Source organism: Salmo salar, chromosome ssa02 (assembly GCF_905237065.1).
Source record: "Salmo salar chromosome ssa02, Ssal_v3.1, whole genome shotgun sequence".
Classification (NCBI taxonomy): Eukaryota; Metazoa; Chordata; class Actinopteri; order Salmoniformes; family Salmonidae; genus Salmo; species Salmo salar.
In genome coordinates this window covers 66125140-66150811 of record NC_059443.1, presented here as the reverse complement: position 1 = coordinate 66150811, position 25672 = coordinate 66125140, and the positions used below count along the sequence as shown (strand labels likewise).

Genomic DNA, 25672 nt, shown 5'->3' with positions numbered 1-25672 from the left:
TTCTCTGACTCCTCTCCTCTGACTCCTCTGACCCTTCTCCTCTGACTTCTCTGACCCCTCTCCTCTGACTCCTCTCTTCTGACTCCTCTGACTCCTCTCCTCTGACTCCTCTCCTCTGACCCCTCTCCTCTGACTCCTCTGACTCCTCTCCTCTGACTCCTCTCCTCTGACGCCTCTCCTCTGACTCCTCTGACCCCTCTCCTCTGACTCCTCTCCTCTGACCCCTCTCCTCTGACTCCTCTCCTCTGACTCCTCTGACTCCTCTCCTCTGACTCCTCTGACCCCTCTCCTCTGACTCCTCTGACTCCTCTGACCCCTCTCCTCTGACTCCTTTGACTCCTCTCTTCTGACTCCTCTGACTCCTCTCCTCTGACTCCTCTCCTCTGACTCCTCTCCTCTGACCCCTCTCCTCTGACTCCTCTGACTCCTCTCCTCTGACTCCTCTCCTCTGACTCCTCTGACCCCTCTCCTCTGACTCCTCTCCTCTGACCCCTCTCCTCTGACCCCTCTCCTCTGACTCCTCTCCTCTGACCCCTCTCCTCTGACCCCTCTGACTCCACTCCTCTGACCCCTCTCCTCTGACTCCTCTCCTCTGACCCCTCTCCTCTGACTCTTCCTCTCTGACCCCTCTCCTCTGACTCCTCTGACTCCTCTCCTCTGACCCCTCTCCTCTGACCCCTCTCCTCTGACCCCTCTCCTCTGACCCCTCTCCTCTGACTCCTCTGACCCCTCTTCTCTGACCCTTTTCCTCTGACCCCTCTCCTCTGACTCCTCTGACCCCTCTCCTCTGACTCCTCTCCTCCGACTTCTCTGTGCCCCCGTCAGATCTGGCAGGTGGTGGAGGGGGGGGACATAGGCTGTACCCACGGTGGGGGCAGCAACAGCATGGGTGTCTTCACTGACGCTGGACTACTGTTTTACTCCAACACTGGTGGAGCCACCTCTTCTAGACAAGGTAGCACACAACGCAGGCGCACATACACAGACAGACAGACAGACATACACAGGAAGAGCCACCTTCTTCTGGTTAATATGAGGAAAGAGGGTAACATCAGTCCTCTAATGGTTAATATGAGGAAAGAGGGTAACATCAGTCCCCTAATGGTTAATATGAGGAAAGAGGGTAACATCAGTCCTCTAATGGTTAATATGAGGAAAGAGGGTAACATCAGTCCCCTAATGGTTAATATGAGGAAAGAGGGTAACATCAGTCCTCTAATGGTTAATATGAGGAAAGAGGGTAACATCAGTCCTCTAATGGTTAATATGAGGAAAGAGGGTAACATCAGTCCTCTAATGGTTAATATGAGGAAAGAGGGTAACATCAGTCCCCTAATGGTTAATATGAGGAAAGAGGGTAACATCAGTCCTCTAATGGTTAATATGAGGAAAGAGGGTAACATCAGTCCCCTAATGGTTAATATGAGGAAAGAGGGTAACATCAGTCCTCTAATGGTTAATATGAGGAAAGAGGGTAACATCAGTCCTCTAATGGTTAATATGAGGAAAGAGGGTAACATCAGCCCTCTAATGGTTAATATGAGGAAAGAGGGTAACATCAGTCCCCTAATGGTTAATATGAGGAAAGAGGGTAACATCAGTCCTCTAATGGTTAATATGAGGAAAGAGGGTAACATCAGTCCTCTAATGGTTAATATGAGGAAAGAGGGTAACATCAGTCCCCTAATGGTTAATATGAGGAAAGAGGGTAACATCAGTCCCCTAATGGTTAATATGAGGAAAGAGGGTAACATCAGCCCTCTAATGGTTAATATGAGGAAAGAGGGTAACATCAGTCCCCTAATGGTTGTTGTCTTAGGTCTCTCTTTATGTAGTGTTATGTTGTCTCTCTTGTTGTGATGTGTGTTTTGTCCTATATTTTTATAGGACAATGACAGCCTTTTGGTAGGCTGTCATTGTAAATAAGAATTTGTTCTTAACTGACTTGCCCAGTTAAATTAAGGTTACGTGGCCTTTGCAGAAATCCAAAGGCCATGTTTGCAATGTTCTGTTTGTTTACTGTTGCAGGGAAGATTAGTAAAAGTAAAACATTCCAGAGTGGCCCAATCATAAGTTTGAGTAAGACAGACCAGTGGGCTTGTACAGACATCTGTGTTTCTTGGTTTGTAGAACAGTTTAATTTCGTTGTTTGCCATTCCTGTGTTTCCCTCCCCTCCCTTCCATCTCTTCTGCAGGCATGCAGTGCCCAGGGAGGTCCAGAAGGAGGCGCTCTGCTGAGATGTTGCAACGCAGAACTCAACTGGGTCAGTGACAGAAAAAGTGCTATGTTCACTTTTAGTTGATGTATGGAATGATTTATTGACGGATAGGTGGATGGATTGATTGATAGATTGATGGTTCTGAGCTCTCTCCCTTCCCCTCTCCCTACAGAGAACCACTACAGAGATAAGCTGCTGCGTCAGTGTTGTAAGGATGGCCTGAGAGAGATCCCCATGCCTTACTCCTGCACCCGACGCTCCCTCTACATCACTGAGGGATGGGAATGCATCAAGGCCTTCAGGTACTGAGTTGAGTTCAATTGAGCTGAGTTGAGTTGAATTGAGTTGTTGAGCTGAAGTGAAGTGCACTGAACTGTTTGGCACTTTCAGGTACTGCTGCTCCAAGTACAGGGGAGAGGAGTTCGACACCAGACTACCCCCTACCACCACCATACCCCCTACCACCACCATACCCCCTACCACCACAGCTCAACTCAGGCTGACCCTGGACAGACACATGCTACATAGCAAACACTACTTTGGTGATTATGGGATTTCAAGAGGTAACATTGATGATGATGGACTATCTGGTAAATGAATTGTTAGGTGTTTGTGGCAGCAGTGTTGTAGTACTGGAATCCGGTCTCGAGATACATAGTGAGTGTGTCAGTCTTGTCTCAGTGTCAGGTACATTTTTACTCAGAAACAATGAGGACTCATCGTTTCTTCCCGAGACCAGCTGAAACCAGCGGAGTAAAAAACAAATAATAGTTAGCAGTTAGCGCTAGTGGTGGGAAGTTGGACTCTTTTTACTGACTCTGATCTTTCCCACTCATTCAGTCTTTCTACTAATTTCATTCATTTGCGTCACTGTTAGAGCCTCACAGTGGAGGTGTCATAATACCCGTAAAACCTAGCTGTCAAACAGGGAAATGCTTCCAATCGTTTTTCCACCATTCATTTTTCCCTTAAAGGATTTTAGAAACACTTAAAATAAGGGCTGTGTTTTGTGTAGGCTTACCCTGGCATGACGTTTTGATAACCATATAAATCTCTCTGGGTCAAGGTGGCTTTTATCAATATATTAGTCTCTATTTACTCTCAGATTCGAAACAGGTAATTAGCATCAAAGTAGACATATCATGCAAAACTACAAATCCCTGCAAGTCATCTCTAGCTGATACCTTTGCTAACATTATCAATTTATTAATTACTACATTTAGCTAATCCAGAGATTCTTACCTTTGCCTCGATTCGTCAGTCTTGTCCAGATCATCATGGCATTTGTAGTTCTTTATGATAGCCACGTTAGTTTCACCTAGTCGGCTTGGGGATTCAAACAGGTGACCTTTTGGTTACTGGCCCAATGTTCTTAACTGCGAGGCTACTTGCTGCCCCATTTCGTTCACCAAAGGGGGCTTATTGGAGCTGACATTTGTGACAGACTTGTAAACGTGTGCTTTAAGCAATGTATATTTGTTGATTGCTAGGCATACAAATTAGATTATTTCTTGATACATTTGAGACGAGGTCTAGTTGTGGCCGTCCCGGACTAGATTGTGAACGACTCTTGGAGGAATGCATTGCTTGATTACCATGAGGTTGATAAGCGCAGTCGTTTGCAAACTGCAGCACCCAAAAGATTTGTTCTCGAGTGTGAGTTTGTTGAGCAGAGGCTGTGTGTGTTTTGATTCTACAAAGCTGTGTCCATCATAACATTCAATAATCAATGAATTGCAGTTATTCTTGCACCATGTGATTCATTATCAGTTCTATTCATGTATTTTTCTTCTCTATGCTCATGATCTATTTTCCTGCAAGCATTTGACAGACAGTTGGTGGTCAAAGCACTTCTCTGGCGTCGCCGAGCCTGAAGAGTGTGTATTATCCCTGCTGTAGGGTTCATTGCGGCCAGCATTAGCAGGTCAAACAAACGACTTAAATGAACGAATCATGACTCTCGAGTCAGTCAAAAGAGTCGTTCAAAAATAATGAATTGTTCGCAAACTGCACATCACTAGTCAGCACGTAAAACAGCTTCACCAGGCCAAATATCCACACTCCTTTCATGAATATCTGATCCCCTATTGAAACCTGGGGTTCCTACTTTACTCGTAAAATTACTGTCCATTACTTTCATTGAAATATATCCTCTAACTTTGTAGTGCTCAGCAGGATTTCCTTGATTCGCTGGTAGGAAATAGTGTGGGAAATTGCTTGAAAATTGTATGCTAACTATTCGTTAGGGAAGACTGGGGGAAGCTTGTCTTTTTATGGACCTGTTTGGGTTAGTGATAACTTTTGACCTCAGCATTTATCACCATTCTGAATGTCTTAAGAATCCACATGTTCTTCTGAAATCTGAACATAGAAATACTGGACATTTTGAACTATTATTATGGTGGATTTTCATTTTTCTGGTCTCGGTCTTGACTCGGTCTTGGACCCCTTGTCCCCCTCCCGGTCTTGGTCTTGACTCGGACTGGATTTGCTCCAGTCTTGGTCTTGAATTGGTCTTGCTATAGGTGGTCTTGGTCTTGAATCGGTCTTGCTTTGGGTGGACTTGGTCTTGAATTGGTCTTGCTTTAGGTGGTCTTGGTCTTGAATCGGTCTTGCTTTAGGTGGTCTTGGTCTTGACTTGGTCTTGGTCTTGCTTTAGGTGGTCTTGGTCTTGAATCGGTCTTGCTTTAGGTGGTCTTGGTCTTGAATCGGTCTTGCTTTAGGTGGTCTTGGTCTTGCTTTGGGTGGACTTGGTCTTGAATTGGTCTTGCTTTAGGTGGTCTTGGTCTTGAATCGGTCTTGCTATAGGTGGTCTTGGTCTTGACTTGGTCTTGGTCTTGCTTTAGGTGGTCTTGGTCTTGAATCGGTCTTGCTTTAGGTGGTCTTGGTCTTGCTTTAGGTGGTCTTGGTCTTGAATTGGTCTTGCTTTAGGTGGTCTTGGTCTTGACTTGGTCTTGGTCTTGCTTTAGGTGGTCTTGGTCTTGAATCGGTCTTGCTTTAGGTGGTCTTGGTCTTGACTTGGTCTTGCTTTAGGTGGTCTTGGTCTTGAATCGGTCTTGCTTTAGGTGGTCTTGAACACAACACTGTATGATGTCTTGTTAATTAATTTGAGTTGAGACTGTTGAGTCTAATTTAATTCTAACCAGATATCATTTCCGTCCAAGTGTATGTTACAGCAGAGAACTGAGCTCAAAATTATTGATAGCTCAATTAATCCATCAATCAATCGATTTATCCACCCATCCATTTATCCATCAAATCCATCAAAAAAGTTGAAACTTATTTATTTTTTGGCATCAGGTGAAGGAATTATGATGGTGTCTATACCGAGAGTGGCATACGGTCAAGCTATGGAAGGACAGAGAGGGTCTTTTGCTGAGGAAGAGGAGGAGGAAGAGGAGGATGACTTTATGGAGGAGAGTGAGGTGACAGTAAGGTCTAAGTTCTATGAGTCATGGCTGTGGAGAGACCTGACGCTGCCCAGCGTGCCTGAGGACAGCAGAGATGGGTGAGTACCTCTGTGTGGGTGTGTGGGCGGGCTGGGTCTGGTCTGGTCTGGTCCTCTCACCCCCTTATAGAAAGGGCCAGCAGTTTCCCTGCTCATAGGCTAAGACTTGGTTTGAAACTGTGTCAAAGTGCTGAACTGTACGTACTACAGGCTACTTCCTATGAGTAGGGCCAGGAGTTTTTCCTAACCACATGACCTGTCCATGGAAAACTCTTTCTGTGAGGGGTTGATCATTTTTGTGATCCCAGTCAAAAGGGGATACTGCAAGGTACTAGCAATTAAGCTAGTGTGCCTGTAGACTTACAGTCATTGTGGTAACGCTAGTTAGCATTAGCTTGCTAAACTACCTATAACTTCCTTCATACCTCACGTAGAGACACAAAAATGGTATCCACAAGTTCATCTGACTCTGGATGTATCCCTCGTAGTATCCCTTTGAAATTAAACTACCTACTCTGTAAATCCCCAGAGTTGCACCACAGTGGACTGGAGGTCACATTGAGACTGGCTGAGTTAACAGATCAGAAACAGCCTGGCCTTTTTTCATTCCCCCCCAAACAAATAAACACTGTTGCACCATCGTGTACTGTCCCAGGGATATTTGTGTGTGTGTGTTTGTGTCTTTGCGCACGCGTGCGTGACACTGTTAGAATTGTATTAGGCAACGGCATCAATCGATCACAATCCACCAGTCTCTCTCAATATTTATCTTCAAGCTAATGATTTACTGTGCTCATGTCACAAGCTGAGCTTACAAGAGGTCAACTCAATGGGCTTCATTAGTTTGGGTCTGTTCCTTACAGGTTGGCAACGCTGCATGTGGAGACCATCTTCCCAGACACTATCACCCAGTGGGGGGTACTAGCCATCAGCTCCTCACCTGTCACAGGTAGACCCTTCCCTTCCCCTGGGGTAGCCATGGTCCCAGTCCCTAAGTGCTACGCTCTATGCACTTGTTGGCAAGGTGAAACACCAATCAGAGGGCAAGGTGGAACTGTTACCATATCACTGACACCTGTCAAATCCAATCAGATCACCACATGTGCATAGGGCTTAGGATTTAAGGGGTCTATTTGGGATTGGACCTAATTCTCAGTGGTCTAAAATGGCTTCCTCTCACTGTGCCCATATTCAGTCATTTCCCAGGAGGATTCCAAGTAGTATGCTAGTGGGGATACTGGTACGATATAAGGAATACAAAATATTGCTGTACAATTCTAGCATTCTAACTAAGGCTGCTGTTGTTTGTTTAGTTCAATCATTTTGTTTTTATTCCAGGTTTCTGCGTAGCTGAGCCGTGGAACGTGCGTGCGTGGAAGCGTTTCTTCGTGGACCTGAAGCTGCCGTACTCAGTGGCGAGGAATGAACACGTGGAGATCAAAGCTGTGCTCCATAACTATGGCGATGAGGACATGGAGGCAAGCTCACCTCTGACCTCTCACCCATGACTTCTATCTAATCCTCCTTACCTTAACCATCAGGTTGATGAATTCATATCTGAGCCTGTAGATAAGAGGCAACCTCTATCTACCTACTACTCCGACTACTCCCACCCGCTAGCACCCCTCTGATCCCTTCCTGTCAGCCATTTTCTGTCTCAACCCTCCTAACCCTCCCATTACTGTCAGCCATTTTGTGTCTTGACCGTTCCAGTTTCCTCCTCTTTTCAGCTTACCTAGAAACAATGGTGCTACTGAAGACGGAGGACATGTGCTGTCTGGCATTCAATGAGAAATCCACCCAGTTCTGCTCACTTCCTCTCAGCCATTTTGTGTCTTGACCATCTCCATTTCCTCCTCTACTCAACCCAGGTTAAGGTGGTGCTACTGAAGACGGAGGACATGTGCAGTGTGGCGTTCAATGAGAAACACACCCAGGAGGTGACATTGAAGGGCAGCTCATCCCTGGTGGTTCCCTACACCATCATACCGTTGAAGGCCGGAGAGATGCTACTGGAGGTCCTTGCCATGGCCAAAGGGTTTATGGGTAGCGACGGGGTCAAGAAGAAGCTACGCGTGGTGGTGAGTGACTATTTCAGATGTTAGTTAAAAAACATCTCTCTCTATATATAGCGACTGTGAATCAGTGTCCTTACCTAAGATATGAGGACCAGTATCTCTAACCTGTTTTCAAAACCCTCTAACAGGTGGAAGGAGTGCAGAAGACTAAAGTGCAGAGTTTTGTATTGAATCCTTCTGCCAAGGGAGGGAACGGTGAGTAGAACTAAGACATTCATCATCTCTAACCCTAATGCTTACCATTACCATGTCCCCTTTAGAAACAATCTTTACTAAGTCTTCTTACTATGTTTCCCCCCAGATGGGAGGCAGGTAGTGGAGGTGGACAAAGTGGTGCTGGGCTCCCTGGTTCCAAACTCTCAACCAGAGACATTTATCAACATCAGGGGTAGGCCTAACTGAGAAACAAGGTTTAAGTTATTACACAGAAGTGGTGGCTGGCTGGTGCCTCTAAACCTTTGGGTTGGTTATGGGCATTGTGAAGCCAAAGCAACTGTGTGGACATATAACCTATTCTATTCCATTCCTTCCATTCTGCTCTCTCCGCTCTCTACTCTACTCTACTCTACTCTGCTCTGCTCTGCTCTACTCTACTCTGCTCTGCTCTGCTCTGCTCTGCTCTGCTCTGCTCTGCTCCTCCCACCAGGTAACCTGTTGGCTGACACCATAGACAACAGTATCAGCAGTGACTCTCTGGCCTCTTTGATCCGTATGCCTGGTGGCTGTGTGGAACAGAACCTAGCCAGCATCACCCTGCCTCTTATAGCCACTGTCTACCTGGACCGTTCCAACGACTGGGAGACTGTAGGGGTGCAACGCAGGCTGGAGGCCATCAACTACATACAGAAAGGCTACCAGAAGCAGCTGGTGTATAAGAAGAAAGATGACTCTTACCCCCCCTACAGGAATGAAGGCACAAGCACATGGTATTGTTCAAATACATAGAAGAAGAAGAATGTGTATCATATCATGTATTCAATCACAGAGTAATCTAAATAATACAATGGATTGTATTTGTAACCCTCACACCCTCTCTCTCTACTTCCTCCCTTTTCTCTCTCTTTTTCTGTCTCCCTCTCCCTCCCCCTCCACCTCTCTCCCTTCCCTTCCCCTCCACCTTCTCTTTCCCCCCTCGACCTCAACCTCTCCCCCTTCCTCCACCCTCTCCTCCCTCCCCCTCCACCTCTCTCCCGTCTCCTCCTCTCCCTCCACCTCTCTCCCTTCCCCTGCACCCTCTCTTTCTCCCCCTCTCCCTCCACCTCTCTCCCCTCCCCACCACCCTCTTTCTCTCCCTCTCCCTGCCCACCATCTCTTTCTCCCCCTCTCCCCTACCCTCTCTTTCTCCCCCTCTCTCCCCTATCCCCCCACCCTCCCCCATAGGATCACAGCGTATGTAGTGAAGGTGTTCTCTATGGCTCGTCCGCTGGTAGGAGTGAGTGAACAGGATGTGTGTGGTCCTCTCCTCTACCTGCTCAACAACAAACAGCAGATCACTGGATCTTTCAGAGAGGACAACCCTGTCTACACTACTACTATGACAGTAAGAAAGAGACACACACACACACACACACACACACACACACGAGTGGATTCAGAAGCACGCGCGCACAAATACACACATAGACTGATGTGTGCACACATTCACACTCTAACAGACAGAGAGAGATCTGGGACTGAACTCTTATAACAGCTTCTCTCTTCTCCAGGGTGGAGTGCAAGGTGCAGAGTCTCAGTCCACTCTGACAGAGAGAGATCTGGGACTGAACTCTTATAACAGCTTCTCTCTCCTCCAGGGTGGGGTGCAAGGTGCAGAGTCTCAGTCCACTCTGACAGAGAGAGATCTGGGACTGAACTCTTATAACAGCTTCTCTCTCCTCCAGGGTGGGGTGCAAGGTGCAGAGTCTCAGTCCACTCTGACAGCCTTTGTCCTGATAGCCATGACTGAAGCCACCAAGGATAAGGAACTCAACTGCAATGGAGCTGGCCAAACCATCAAGGTAAGCCGGTCACATAACCGGCAGAAACTGTTATATTGGGACGGGAGATAAGTAAGTTATTTATTTTTATTTAACCTTTATTTAACTAGGCAAGTCAGTTAAGAACAAATTCGAGTCGTGCCGACTCTTTTGTATTAAATTTCAGGTTCATTCTTTATCTCTCTGCTCATATAAGAATGGAATTAATAAGCAGCCAATGGATAGACAGTGAAGTTGTATTCTATTGTATTAGAATGGGATCCAGAATGCTGCCAACTATCTGAGGAGCGCGTATAGTAGTCTGAAGAGGCCCTACTCTCTGGCCATCTCTGCCTACGCTCTGTCTCTGGTTGACGAGGCACCTTCACTGTTCTTAAAAACCCTGCTACTCAAAGCTGCATCTCCAGGTAGGGAAATGTCTGTCTCTGTTTCTCTCTCTCTCACCCCCTCTATTCTCTGCTGTGCTTCACTGTTATTCTCTCCCCCTCTCCCCTCCCCTCCCTCCTTCCTCCCTCTCTCCCCTCCTCCAGACGGGACCCATTGGCCAGACAGTGAGAACCGCCTCTTCACTCTGGAGGCGACGGGCTACGCCCTGCTAGCCCTGGTGAAGAGTAGTCACATGACTGAAGCCGCTGCACCTTTCGAGTGGCTCAACGAACAGCGCCGCAGGGGCGGGGGCTACGGCTCCACACAGGTACTGAGCGACATCACCGGAAACAAGTATTGCATGATGTCAGTGAGCTGAGTTTATGTCAACAGTGTTATTGCAGGTTGTCACTAGCCAGTCCACTAGCCAGTTGCCCTCCGCCATTTGGATCTCCACACAATCCAGTATATATTTTATAATAATCTCTCTGCTTCCTCTCTCTCTTCCCTCTCCTCTCCTCCCCGTCTCTCTCTCCCCTCTCTCTTCCTCCCCTCTCGCCCTTCCCCTCTCCTCTCTCCCTCCCCCCTCTTTGGCTCTCTGTCTCTCTCCCCCAGCCCACCATGGTTGTTCTGCAAGGTCTGTCTGAGTACCTGATAAAGAAACCTCCTCCCAATGACCTGAGTCTCCAGGTGGACCTGAGCATCCAGGGCCGCAGAGACCAGCGCTTCCACTTCGACCCCAGGACCGCCTACGTGGCACGCTCCTCCAGGGTAGGAGGGATGCTGTTCTCTCTCTCCCTCTCTCTCTCTCTCTCTCTCATTCTCTCTCTCTTTCACCATTTCTTCTCTCCCAACCTACCTGTATCTTATGTAAAATATGTGGCCTAGGTTTAGTAACCATGATGTATCATGTTCCTCTTTCATCATCTCTTCTCTTCTGTGGGGTTTTCACCCAGGCTCCTATAGACCAGGGATTCAGAGTGGAGGCCAAAGGGAAGGGACAAGGTATACTAGAGGTATGACCACAACACATGTCTATGGCCATTAGTCAATGCATGATAGCAGAGCTTGTCTATGATCATTTTGTCATATTGATGTATGATGCATATTTGTTTGTGTTGTCACTTCCTGGTCTAATGACCTTTGACCTAGGTGGTGACCTACTACAACGAGCTCCCTGAGGTGCATGAGAAGAGCAGCTGCAAGAACTTTGATTTGGACGTGACCATCGCAGAATCTAGTGGTAGGTTAATCCAGCTCTCAATCTCCATTTTTATCTTAATCCCAGTCTCAAATATTAAACTCAATGTTTTTCTGACATTTTTTTTGTAACCCCGCTGACAGAAAAGCCTCCACCAGATGCAGAGAAGTCCTACAGGATCACTATTAACATCAGGTGAGATTATACTGTACAATGTTGAATATCTAGGCTACCTGGCAGTCTGTCTTTTCATACTCTCCTTTGGTCCCCTCTCTGAAACACACTAGGGGACTTACTGTTATTGGATAACACTTGAGTCTCTACTTTTTGATTCTATCTTCCTCTTCATTCTACTATTCTCTCTCTCTCTTTCCAACCTCCAGGGCACTGGGACCAAGGGAGGTCAGGATGGTTGTTCTGGACATCAGTCTCCCTACTGGGTTCGTCCCAGAGAATGAAGACCTGGAGATGGTATTGTTACAGTACAACTACTGTCATACTGGAACCCAAGTTAAAGGGATAGTTCACCCCAATTACTAAGTTACACCTTGGTTTCCTTACCCTGTAAGCCGTCTATGGACATGGTATGACAGCACTCCATGCTTTGGTTTTATTTCCCTGGCACTGTTTCCAAATGTTAACGTTTTAGCATGTGTAGCACAAATCCAATTCAAGTCATGGGACCGATATGTTTTTATTTTTTTCGCACATCGTGTCCAAATCATCGGAAAGTATCTAACATTTATTGTGAAGCTCAACAAGGTCACTTACAGATGATTTGAACATGATGCCCAAAAATGCTAATATCGGACCCATTACTTTAATGAGATTTGCGCCACAAATGCTAAATGTTAAAGGGGATTTGTGCTACATATGCATTTGGAAACAGTGTCAGGGAAACTAAACCTAAGCATGGATTGCTGTCATACCTTGTCCATAGACTGCTTACAGGGTAAGGAAACCAATTGTGTCATTTAGGTGAACTATCCCTTTAATCCACTTGTAATGCTCATGTGTCTCCGCTAGATGGCTCTCTAACTGCATGTCTGGTCTTTGACTCAATGTCCAACTTGATTTAAACTGTGTGTGTTAAGTGTAGCTTATTGTGACCATGTGCATATTGAAAATGTTTGTTTGTTTGTTTGCCTCCAGCTGACCAACTCAGTGGACCGTTACATCAACAACTTCCAGATAGTGGACAACCTGAGTGACAGAGGCTCCCTCATCATCCACCTCTTCAAGGTACCAGAACAGATCTAGGATCAGCTTTCCTCCACTAAATCCTAACTTTTTAGGTGGGATCTTAGGTCAGTGTGAAGGGGTAACTTCCTTCCTTTTCATCATTCACCTGTTCAAGGTACTGGAACCATAGAAATAGAATCTCAATAGAATCTCATTCTATTTATATGACCTGAACGTAGAGAGACAAGCGTTGCCATGTCAACCGTAGTTGACTGGTCAGCATTTTTTCACTCTGTCTGGGTAGAGGTTGTCTGTGGCCTGTAGGCACAGATCTAGAATCAGCTTTCCCTCACCAAATTTTAAAGGTGAAAGGCAAACTATTAACTCAAAACTGGCCTTAGATCAGTGTACAGAGGTAGCTTCATTGTGCTCTCCTGTGGTCTACCTGTGCTACCAGGTGTCCAACAAGGAGACTGAGACCATCATCTTCCGACTGCAGCAGACATTTAAAGTGGGACTCCTCCAGCCTTCATCTGTTACTGTCTACGAGTACTACAACCCAGGTAGATACTGTTCCTGTCTATGAGTACTACAACCAGGTAGATACTGTCACTGTCTATGAGTACTACAACCCAGGTAGATACTGTTCCTGTCTGAGTACTACAGCCAGGTAGATACTGTCACTGTCTACGAGTACTACAACCCAGTAGATACTGTCTATGAGTACTACAACCCAGGTAGATACTGTTCCTGTCTATGAGTACTACAGCCAGGTAGATACTGTCACTGTCTACGAGTACTACAACCCAAGTAGATACTGTCTATGAGTACTACAGCCAGGTAGATACTGTCACTGTCTACGAGTACTACAACCCAGGTAGATACTGTCTATGAGTACTACAACCCAGGTAGATACTGTTCCTGTCTATGAGTACTACAGCCAGGTAGATACTGTCACTGTCTACGAGTACTACAACCCAGGTAGATACTGTTCCTGTCTATGAGTACTACAACCAGGTAGATACTGTCACTGTCTATGAGTACTACAACCCAGGTAGATACTGTCTATGAGTACTACAACCCAGGTAGGACTATGGACTCAGACAAGGTTTGTTTTGACTAGATTACATATGCCCTCGAACAAGAGAAGCTATCTAAAACATTGGAGTTGATCATTTCTCTCTGTCTGGTGGAGAAATGTTAACATAGCGTGTCTCTGTCTGGTGGAGAAATGTTAACATAGCGTGTCTCTGTCTGGTGGAGAAATGTTAACATAGCGTGTCTCTCTGTCGGGGGGAGAAATGTTAACATAGCGTGTCTCTCTGTCTGGTGGAGAAATGTTAACATAGCGTGTGTCTCTGTCTGGTGGAGAAATGTTAACATAGCGTGTCTCTCTGTCTGGTGGAGAAATGTTAACATAGCGTGTCTCTCTGTCTGGTGGATAAATGTTAACATAGCGTGTGTCTCTGTCTGGTGGATAAATGTTAACATAGTGTCTCTCTGTCTGGTGGAGAAATGTTAACATAGCGTCTCTCTGGTGGAGAAATGTTAACATAGCGTGTCTCTGTCTGGTGGAGAAATGTTAACATAGCGTGTCTCTGTCTGGTGGAGAAATGTTAACATAGCGTGTCTCTCTGTCTGGTGGAGAAATGTTAACATAGCGTGTCTCTGTCTGGTGGAGAAATGTTAACATAGCGTGTCTCTCTGTCTGGTGGAGAAATGTTAACATAGCGTGTCTCTGTCTGGTGGAGAAATGTTAACATAGCGTCTCTCTGTCTGGTGGAGAAATGTTAACATAGCGTCTCTGTCTGGTGGAGAAATGTTAACATAGCGTCTCTCTGTCTGGTGGAGAAATGTTAACATAGCGTCTCTGTCTGGTGGAGAAATGTTAACATAGCGTGTCTCTCTGTCAGATCACCGCTGCAGTCGCTTCTACAGCCCCAAAGAGGACAAGGAGGAACTCACACAGATCTGCAGGAACAATATATGTCGCTGTACACAGGGTGAGTGTGTGTGTGTGTGTGTGTGTGTGTGTCTGTGTCTGTGTCTGTGTGTGTTTGTATGTATCTGTGTTTGTGTGTGTGTGTGTGTGTGTGTGCGTGCCATACATGTGTATGTGATAATGATGTGTCTCTCTCCTATTAGGTGACTGCTCTGTGTCTAAGTCCCTAACCGATCCAGTCCCCTATGATGATAATGATGTGTCTCTCTCCTAGGTGACTGCTCTGTGTCTAAGTCCCTAACCGATCCAGTCCCCTATGGAGCACGAGAGGACCATGCCTGCAAAGGATTATACCACGGTATGCTAAATCTGTTTTCACTGTAGAATATCATACACATGTTATAGACATATTATAGACACGTTATAGACATAGGCATTATAGGCATGTTATATACATGTTATAGACATAGACATGTTATAGGCATGTTATATACATGTTATAGACATAGGCATGTTATAGGCATGTTATAGACATGTTAGACACTAGACATGTTATAGGCATGTTATAGACATGTTAGACACTAGACATGTTATAGGCATGTTATAGACATGTTAGACACTAGACATGTTATAGGCATGTTATAGACATGTTAGACACTAGACATGTTATAGGCATGTTATAGACATGTTAGACACTAGACATGTTATAGGCATGTTATAGACATGTTAGACACTAGACATGTTATAGGCATGTTATAGACATGTTAGACACTAGACATGTTATAGGCATGTTATAGACATGTTAGACACTAGACATGTTATAGGCATGTTATAGACATGTTAGACACTAGACATGTTATAGGCATGTTATAGACATGTTAGACACTAGACATGTTATAGACGTCATAGACATTTTATAGACATTATAGACATGTTATAGGCATTATATACATGTTATAGACATTATAGACATGTTATAGGCATTATAGACATGTTATAGGCATTATATACATGTTATAGACATAGACATGTTATAGGCATTATAGATATGTTCTGAAAATTGTAGACATGTTATAGAAACTATATAGATATTATATACATTATAGACACGTTATATACATTATAGACATGTTATATACATTATAGACATGTTATATAAACTATATAATGTTATATACATAGACACGTTATATACATTATAGACATGTTATAGAAGCTATATACATGTTATATACATTATAGACACGTTATAGAAGCTACATACATGTTATATACATTATAGACATGTTATAGAAGCTATATACATGTTATATACATTATAGACACGTTATAGGCATGTTATAGACATAGACATATTATAGAAGCTATATACATGTTATATACATTATAGACACGTTATAGGTATGTTGTAGACATGTAATAGGCATTATACATTTACATTTACGTCATTTAGCAGACGCTCTTATCCAGAGCGACTTACAAATTACATGTTATAGGCATTATAGACATGCTATAGGCATTATAGACATGTTATAGACATGTTATAGACAGTATAAACATGTTATTGACATGTTATAGACATGTTATAGGCATTATAGACATGTTATAGGCATGTTATAGACATGTTATAGACAGTATAAACATGTTATTGACATGTTATAGACATGTTATAGGCATTATAGACATGCTATAGGCATTATAGACATGTTATAGGCATGTTATAGACATGTTATAGACAGTATAAACATGTTATTGACATGTTATAGACATGTTATAGGTATTATAGACATAAAAACATGTAATAAAATGTTATTTGTCACATGCGCCGAATACAACATTGAAATGCCTACTTACAAGCCCTTAACCAACAATGCAGTTTTAAGAAAAATACCTAAAAAAATTAATAATGTAACAAATAATTAAAGAGCAGCAGTAAAATAACAATAGCGAGGCTACAGTTGAAGTTGGAAGTTTACATACACCTTAGCCAAATACATTTAAACTCAGTTTTTCACAATTCCTGACATTTAATCCTAGTATATATTCCCTGTCTTAGGTCAGTTAGGATCACCACTTTATTTTAAGAATGTGAAATGTCAGAATAATAGTAGAGAGAATGATTTATTTCAGATTTATTTCTTTCATCATATTCCCATTGGGTCAGAAGTTTAGATACACTCAAATAGTATTTGGTAGCATTGGCTTTAAATTGTTTAACTTGGGTCAAACGTTTCAGGTAGCCTTCCACAAGCTTCCCACAATAAATTGGGTGAATTTTGGCCCATTCCTCCTGACAGAGCTGGTGTAACTGAGTGAGGTTTGTAGGCCTCCTTGCTCGGAAACGCTTTTTCAATTCTGCCCACAAATGTTCTATAGGATTGAGGTCAGGGCTTTGTGATGGCCACTCCAATACCTTGACTTTGTTGTCATTTTGCCACAACTTTGGAAGTATGCTTGGGGTCATTGTCCATTTGGAAGACCCATTTGCAACCAAGCTTTAATTTCCTGACGGATGTCTTGAGATGTTGCTTCAACATATCCATATAATTTTCCTTCATCATGCAGCCATCTATTTTGTGAAGTGCACCAGTCCCTCCTGCAGCAAAGCTCCCCCACAACATGATGCTGCCCCCCGTGCTTCATGGTTGGGATGGTGTTCTTCGGCTTGCAAGCCTCCCCCTTTTTCTTCCAAACATAACAATGGTCGTTACGGCCAAACAGTTCTGTTTTTGTTTCATCAGACCAGAGGACATTTCTCCAAAAAGTACGATCTTTGTCCCCATGTGCAGTTGCAAACCATAATCTGGCTTTTTTTATGGCGGTTTTGGAACAGTGGCTTCTTCCTTGCTGAGCGGCCTTTCAGGTCATGTCGATATAGGACTCATTTTACTGTGGATATAGATACTTTTGTACCTATTTCCTTCAGCATCTTCACAAGGTCCTCTGCTGTTGTTCTGGGATTGATTTGCACTTTTCGCACCAAAATACGTTAATCTCTAGGAGACAGAACGCGTCTCCTTCCTGATGGTATGACGGCTGCGTGGTCCCATGGTGTTTATACTTGTGTACTATTGTTTGTACAGATGAACGTGGTACCTTCAGGCGTTTGGAAATTGCTCCCAAGGTAGGCCTTGAAATGCATCCAATTGTACACCTCCAATTGACTCAAATGATGTCAATTAGCCTATCAGAAGCTTCTAAAGCCATGACATCATTTTCTGGAATTTTCCAAGCTGTTTAAAGGCACAGTCAACTTAGTGTATGTAAACTTCTGACCCACTGGAATTGTGAGTAAGTGAAATAATCTGTAAACAATTGCTGGAAAAATGACTTTTGTCATGCACAAAGTAGATGTCCTAACTGACTTTCCAAAACTGTAGTTTGTTAACAAGAAATTTGTGGAGTGGTTGAAAAACGAGTTTTAATGACTCCAACCTAAGTGTATGTAAACTTCCGACTTCAACTGTATATGCAGGGGGTACCGGTGCAAAGTCAATGTGTGGGCGCACCGGTTAGTCAAGGTAATTGAGGTAATATATACATGTGGGTAGAGTTATTAAAGTGACTTATGCATAGATAATAACAGAGAGTAGCAGCGTAAAAGGGGGGAGGGGTACTGCAAGTAGTCTGGATAGCCATTTGATTAGATGTTCAGGAGTCTTATGGCTTGGGGGTAGAAGCTGTTTAGAAGCCTCTTGGACCTAGACTTGGCGCTCCGGTACCGCTTGCCGTGCGGTACCAGAGAGAACATTATGACTAGGTTGGTTGGAGTCTTTGACAATTGTTAGGTATTGTTATATTGTGACATGTTATAGATCTGTCACACTGAGACAATACTATACCATGTACAGTATATGGTACAGCTATAAATGAATGTTGTCCGTCAGCAGTGAAATTATCATCTAGCTCTTCATTCTTTAATTGTCTTACACTTAATTGTCCCCAAGGAACAATTTGACTATCATGTCATGTATCATATCATATCATTGATTGAGCAGAGTGTATTTTGCTGTTCTCTGACGCTTCTCACGCTTCTGTCCTCCAGTGTACAAGGCCAAGGTCCTGAGTGTCAGCCAGAGTCAGTACGACAGATATGAGATGAAGATCACACAGGTTATAAAAATAGGTAAGCCTCCCATGTCATGTTATCTTATGTCATCTAGTCCTTCTCTGTCCTCTACCCATCTCTCCTTACCCTCGTTGTTTCAGAATGTGATGCTGAGTTAGTTCAAACATGGTTAACTCTGTTTCTCTCTCTCTCCCTCTCTCCCCCTCCTCCCTCCCTCCCTCCCTCCCTCCCTCCCTCCCTCCCTCCCTCCCTCCCTCCCTCCCTCCCTCCTCCCTCCCTCCCTCCCTCCCTCCCCTCTCTCTCTAGGAGTGGAGGAGGGGGTCAGTGTGGGTGATACTAGGGTCTTCCTGTCCCATGCTGGTTGTAGAGGAGGTCTGGACCTGAAGGAGGGTACAGACTACCTCATCATGGGGCCAAAAACTGACCTCTGGTACAAGGACAGCTCCACCAACAGGTGAGGAGAGGCAGCGACATGTTATAATGGGCTTATAGTACTGGCAAGACAAAGCAAGTCAGAGCAATGAAGTTCATGTTAATACCTGCCTAAAGGGGTTATTTTCTCTCCTCTCTCTCTCTCTCAGTGCCACATACATGCTGGGCAAGGATACCTGGGTAGAGCGTTGGCCCACCTCCACAGAGTGTGCTAGTGATGCCAAACTCAAGGCCAGGTGCACAGAGCTGGACAACTTCAGCAAGGACCTCTCAGAGAAGGGATGTCGGTTTAAATAGACTCACTCACTCACTCACTCACTCACTCACTCACTCACACTTTGTCTATCAGCTGCCATGTAGCTTTACACCTCTGGATGCACTGGTTCAGCAGAAACTGTCACCATTTGAGCCATGCAGTTGACATATCCTGCTCTGTTGTATAATCCCCATGGTAACCATTAGATGAAAACAGACATTAGAACTAAAAAGCGTAAAAACATGACAGACTGGTGTTAAGCCTGGGTGGGTCTAGGAATGTGTTACTGGGAGCTCAGCGATTCGTCACAGCCAGGTCTACTTGAGATGGCATACAATCACAACACACACACTCACACGATGGGAAATCCCTCCGGTGGCACTCAGTGCAGTGGAATATTGTCTCACTACTGTGTAGAATGCATTAGTGTTCCTGAATGTTCCACATAGAGGGAATAACAGAATAAAGAACACCAGGGAGATTCTCAGTACAAACCCTGTATTGAGTTTTGAATTATTCACAGCCTTCTCTTTCTCATGCAGTTTGATTACTTATCCATGTTGTAGATTGCAGTACTTTATTCCTCTCGTTGACACAGATTTGCATACATAATGATCAACCCATATTCTGCTCTAAGAAAATAAATGGATTTATGGTTGTGGTTGGGTTGATTGAAGTATTCTTGAGGTATTATGTTGTAAATCATGCTGCTATAGTTCTTGCACTCTCACCCACACACAGGTCAGGTACTGATATCAATCACACATAGGTAGGCCAACAGTATGTAAACTAACTTCAATTAACAGAATATCAGTCTACTTTTGAAATGCTATCGCCATAGCAATGACTCATGATTTCCATGGGATTTTCTGCTGCCCCTAACGTGTGTGTGCCCTCCATAATCTAAATAGGAAGGCCTGGTAATGGGCAGCTGGTCACACAGCTGGTCACAAATGTTGGTATAGTGTGGGTAGTGTACACATACGCACACACACTGGCTTTGCGTGCGTAGTGGGTACACACAGAGTGACTTACACACAGTAGCATTTGCTCAGGGGGATATTTCACTGCTTCTGTATCAGATAATGGGATGTAGCCCTGCATTGAGAAAGGGACAGAAAAAGGCCTACAATTGAAGAGAGAGAGATACATACAATGAGAGAGAGATACATACAATGAGAGAGAGATACATACAATGAGAGAGAGATACATACAATGAGAGAGAGATACATACAATGAGAGAGAGATACATACAATGAGAGAGAGATACATACAATGAGAGAGAGATGGAGAGAAATACAAAGAGAGAGAGAAATACAAAGAGAGAGAGAAATACAAAGAGAGAGAGAAATACAATGGGAGAGATAAATATAATGAGAGAAATACAATGAGAGAGATGGAGAGATAAATACAATGAGAGATAAATATAATGAGAGAAATACAATGAGAGAGATGGAGAGAGAAATACAATGAGAGATAAATATAATGAGAGAAATACAATGAGAGAGATAAATATAATGAGAGATAAATACAATGAGAGAGATGGAGAGAGAAATACAATGAGAGAGAGATAAATACAATGAGAGAGATAAATATAATGAGAGAAATACAGTGAGAGATAAACACAATGAGAGAGAGAAATATAATGAGAGAGAAATACAATGAGAGAGATGGAGAGAGAAATACAATGAGAGAGAGAGAAATACAATGAGAGAGATAAATATAATGAGACAAATACAGTGAGAGATAAATACAATGAGAGAGAGAAATATAATGGGAGAGAAATACAATGAGAGAGATAAATATAATGAGAGATAAATACAATGAGAGAGATGGAGAGAGAAATACAATGAGAGAGAGATGGAGAGAGATAAATACAATGAGATAGATAATGAGAGAGAGAAAACTAATGAGGGAGAGAGAGATGGAGAGAGATAAATACAATGAGATAAAGATAAGCAAATATGTCTCAATCCTCGGGCCAAACAGAGTTTAGTTACTGCTTAGTTACTGTAGGCTACATTAGCACGCTAACTTCCTGATCTGCTCTGATACTGGAGATCACAGAACAGCAGCTACTGTGGGACAGTGGTTACTGTGGGACAGTGGTTACTGTGGGACAGTGGCTACTGTGGGACAGTGGTTACTGTGGGACAGTGGTTACTGTGGGACAGTGGCTACTGTGGGACAGTGGTTACTGTGGGACAGTGGTTACTGTGGGACAGTGGTTTCTGTGGGACAGTGGTTACTGTGGGAACTGTGGGACAGTGGTTACTGTGGGACAGTGGTTTCCTCGCCCCTTCTCCTGAAGTGTGTGCGCTTATACTCCCTGTAATGATTTTAAAAAGAATTAACTGGTGTAAGGAAACTCACACTAGTCATGCTTGCACCTTTCCAATGCTTTTAAATGCATTAGGGGGAGGGATTGAAAGCACACCTCTGGGTGAAGGGTAGAGAATCAGAACTCAGCTTCTGGGTGCAATGGCAGATTCCTCGTGTCCTCTCTCCTCGTCTCCTTCTCAAAACGGCACAGGAAAGCGTGGAGAGTGTTGGAGGACAATACCCTAGGTTCCTTCTTCTCCAATCCTTGATTTTTCCTACTGATGTGAGGAAAGTGGAACATGAGGAATTTGAGACTTACTGACAGCAGTTGTTTCGTATCTCTCTCACACACAAGAGGTAGAAGTCACACTCTCTCCTTTGTCTTGAGTTATTACCCTCGTCTTAGTATTATACATGTGGTGAAACAGACATATTTGTAAATCAACATGATTTCAGAGTGAAACATTTATGTTCGATAAGAGTTTGAAATGTCAGTGTTTATAACATTTAAAATTCTGTTAGTGAGATCTTCAAGTGTATGACAAAGGAGAAGGACGAAACCCTCCAAATGAAAAGCCTTACTAAGCAGAATCCTGATAGGGATTGTTAAGGAACAAGTTGTTTTGGAGCCAAACTAGTTCACCTCTGCTTTGGCCTCTGTGTGTGTGTGTGTGTGTGTGTGTGTGTGTGTGTGTGTGTGTGTGTGTGTGTGTGTGTGTGTGTGTGTGTGTGTGTGTGTGTGTGTGTGTGTGTGTGTGTGTGTGTGTGTGTGTGTGTGTGTGTGTGTGTGTGTGTGCTGCTCGTTTAAGCCCAAAGTAAAAAGCATGGAACACTGCCTGAATTCTGACCATGTAGGCCTTAGAACATAAGCCAGCCAATCAGCGCTCCTTTCTCCTTGAGACATCACCCAGGGGAACAGATGTAGCCCAGGAAATGAAGAGGATCGGCATCATGGGTATTCGCACACAAACATTCACTCTCTCTAGTAAATCTTGAAGACGCACACACAAGACGTCACACACAACATCCTGACTTAATTTCCTGTGTTGTGACATGAAATACACAAGATGACAATCTTGAGACAGTCTCTCCTTTTTTCCAATCTCTATACTGTCCGTGCTTCTATATCATCACTTATAGGGGGCGCAGTATGTGTGTTGAAAGCATGATGGAGCCCAGAAACAGGATTTGATCTGTTATCTGGGTAGCACTGTCCGCAGTCTCCAGTGGGAAACTACAGCTGAAGTCAGAAGTTTACATACACCTTAGCCAAATAAATTTAAACTCAGTTTTTCACAATTCCTGACATTTAATCCTAATAAAAATTCCCTGTCTTAGGTCAGTTAGGATCACCACTTTATTTTAAGAATGTGAAATGTCAGAATAATAGTAGAGAGTGATTTATTTCAGCTTTTATTTCTTTCATCACATTCCCAGTGGGTCAGAAGTTTACATGCACTCAATTAGTATTTGGTAGCATTGCCTTTAAATTATTTAACTTGGGTCAAACGTTTCGGGTAGCCTTCCACAAGCTTCCCACAATAAGTTGGGTGAATTATGGCCCATTCCTCCTGACAGAGCTGGTGTAACTGAGTCAGGTTTGTAGGCCTCCTTGCTTGCACGCGCTTTTTCAGTTCTACCCACAAATTTTCTATAGGATTGAGGTCAGGGCTTTGTGATGGCCACTCCAATACCTTGACTTTGTTGTCCTTAAGCCATTTTGCCACAACTTTGGAAGTATGCTTGCAGTCAATGTCCATTTGGAAGACCCATTTGCGACCAAGCGTTAACTTCCTGACTGATGTCTTGAGATGTTGCTCCAATATATACACAATTTTCATTTCTCATGATGCGATCTATTTTGTGAAGTGCACCAGTCCCTCCTGCAGCAAAGCACCCCCACAACATGATGCTGCCACCCCCGTGCTTCACGATTGGGATGGTGTTCTTCGGCTTGCAAGCCTCTCCCTTTTCCTCCAAACATAACAATGGTCATGATGGCCAAACAGTTCTATTTTTGTTTCATCAGACCAGAGGACATTTCCCGTAGTCTGGCTTTTTTACTGCGGTTTTGGATCAGTGGCTTCTTCCTTGCTGAGCGGCCTTTCAGGTCATGTCGATATAGGACTAGTTTTACTGTGAATATAGATACTTTTGTACCTGTTTCCTCCAGTATCTTCACAAGGTCCTTTGCTGTTGTTCTGGGAATGATTTGCATATTTCACCCCAAAGTACGTTAATCTCTAGGAGACAGAACGCGTCTCCTTCCTGAGAGGTATGACGCTGCGTGGTCCCATGGTGTTTATACTTGTGTGCTATTGTTTGTACAGATGAACGTGGTACCTTCAGGCATTTGGAAATTGCTCCCAAGGATGAACCAGACTTGTGCAGGTCTACAATTTGTTTCTGAGGTCATGGCTGATTTCTTAGGATTTTCCCATGATGTCAAGCAAAGAGGCACTGAGTTTGAAGGTAGGCCTTGAAATGCATCCAATTGTACACCTCCAATTGACTCAAATGATGTCCATTAGCCTATCAGAAGCTTGTAATGCCATGACATCATTTTCTGGAATTTTCCAAGTTGTTTAAAGGCACAGTCAACTTAGTGTATGTTAACTTCTGACCCTCTGGAATTGTGATACAGTGAATTATATGTGAAATAATCTGTCTGTAAACAATTGTTGGAAAAATTACTTGTGTGGTTGAAAAATGTGTGTATGTAAACTTCCGACTTCAACTGTACATTAAGACAAGGGAAGAGCCTTAGTCAGAGCTAGGCTGCGTATTAAATGGCATACCTATTTCATAAATAGTGCACTACTTTTGACCAGAGCCCTGTGGACCCTGGGCAAAAGTAGTTCACTATAGGGAACAGAGTGCCATTTGGGGAGCAACCGTAGAGTCCACTTGATCCTCTTGTTTTCATTTCTGACTGTTGATTAATGTTGAAAGAGAAGATGTGAGATGAACGCTGATGCCCATGGCAGGTGCAGTGTGTGTGTATGAGAGAGGGTTGTCTGGGACCGACTGGGGCTGACACTGAGGGAGGGGGACTGTGGGAAAAGAACCCTGGGAGCGTGACGCCCCCAGTCATAATAACACAGTGAGGAAACAGTAATGCAAGCTCATACAGGGAGAACCAAGGCCACAGTATGTGTGTGTGAGAGAGAGATGGGAAGCATAGAACTGGAGCAGAGTTTTTAAGAAGATTAGTGTTATATCAGCTGGAATGGTATATGTTTTATTGTGTTAAGCCTGCTACTGTTTAGACATTACGCTATTACTACAGCCTTTCATCCTGCTACTGTTTAGACTATACTATACTACTACTGCCTTTCATCCTGCTACTGTTTAGACTATACTATACTACTACTGCCTTTCATCCTGCTACTGTTTAGACTATACTATACTACTACTGCCTTTCATCCTGCTACTGTTTAGACATTACGTTACTACTACAGCCTTTCATCCTGCTACTGTTTAGACTATACTATACTACTACTGCCTTTCATCCTGCTACTGTTTAGACTATACTATACTAAAACTGCCTTTCATCCTGCTACTGTTTAGACTATACTATACTACTACTACTGCCTTTCATCCTGCTACTGTTTAGACATTACGCTACTACTACTGCCTTTCATCCTGCTACTGTTTAGACTATACTATACTACTACAGCCTTTCATCCTGCTACTGTTTAGACATTACGCTACTACTACAGCCTTTCATCCTGCTACTGTTTAGACTATACTATACTACTACTGCCTTTCATCCTGCTACTGTTTAGACAGTACTATACTACTACAGCCTTTCATCCTGCTACTGTTTAGACTATACTATACTACTACTGCCTTTCATCCTGCTACTGTTTAGACTATACTATACTAAAACTGCCTTTCATCCTGCTACTGTTTAGACTATAGTATACTGAAACTGCCTTTCATCCTGCTACTGTTTAGATATTACACTCCTACAGCAGACTTTCAGCCTGCTACCGTTTAGACTATACTACCACAGCCTTGCTGCCTGCTACTGTTTAGACATTACGCAAATATTACTGCCTTTCATCCTGCTACTGTTTAGATATTACTATGCTACTGCAGCCTTTCATCCTGCTACTATTTAGACTATACCACTAAAGCCTTTCATCCTGCACTGTTTAGGCATTACTATAATACTG

The 25672-nt window shown here is 43.7% G+C and overlaps 1 protein-coding gene across 2 annotated transcripts in view; it reads left to right on the top strand.

Annotated features, from left to right (window-relative positions):
- The window catches only part of LOC106592053 (venom factor), a 32454-nt gene extending 12627 nt beyond the window's left edge, over positions 1 to 19827 (top strand). Inside the window, exons 18-44 of one of the 2 annotated variants that reach the window (XM_045708185.1) lie at positions 826 to 955; positions 2196 to 2264; positions 2392 to 2521; positions 2610 to 2761; positions 5520 to 5727; positions 6531 to 6616; positions 7006 to 7145; positions 7539 to 7748; positions 7874 to 7940; positions 8047 to 8133; positions 8392 to 8671; positions 9126 to 9285; positions 9626 to 9742; positions 9975 to 10128; positions 10252 to 10415; positions 10703 to 10858; positions 11044 to 11103; positions 11240 to 11330; positions 11432 to 11483; positions 11672 to 11759; positions 12441 to 12530; positions 12928 to 13033; positions 14384 to 14473; positions 14687 to 14770; positions 18458 to 18538; positions 18788 to 18935; positions 19063 to 19827. In XM_045708185.1, the coding sequence (XP_045564141.1) occupies positions 826 to 955; positions 2196 to 2264; positions 2392 to 2521; positions 2610 to 2761; positions 5520 to 5727; positions 6531 to 6616; positions 7006 to 7145; positions 7539 to 7748; positions 7874 to 7940; positions 8047 to 8133; positions 8392 to 8671; positions 9126 to 9285; positions 9626 to 9742; positions 9975 to 10128; positions 10252 to 10415; positions 10703 to 10858; positions 11044 to 11103; positions 11240 to 11330; positions 11432 to 11483; positions 11672 to 11759; positions 12441 to 12530; positions 12928 to 13033; positions 14384 to 14473; positions 14687 to 14770; positions 18458 to 18538; positions 18788 to 18935; positions 19063 to 19210 (3348 nt within the window). In that variant the 3' untranslated portion in view covers positions 19211 to 19827. Of the gene's footprint in view, positions 1 to 825; positions 956 to 2195; positions 2265 to 2391; positions 2522 to 2609; positions 2783 to 5519; positions 5728 to 6530; positions 6617 to 7005; positions 7146 to 7538; positions 7749 to 7873; positions 7941 to 8046; positions 8134 to 8391; positions 8672 to 9125; positions 9286 to 9625; positions 9743 to 9974; positions 10129 to 10251; positions 10416 to 10702; positions 10859 to 11043; positions 11104 to 11239; positions 11331 to 11431; positions 11484 to 11671; positions 11760 to 12440; positions 12531 to 12927; positions 13034 to 14383; positions 14474 to 14686; positions 14771 to 18457; positions 18539 to 18787; positions 18936 to 19062 lie in introns of both variants that reach the window. The other variant, XM_045708174.1, reaches the window with a different exon arrangement.
- The last annotated feature ends 5845 nt before the right edge of the window (positions 19828 to 25672 follow it).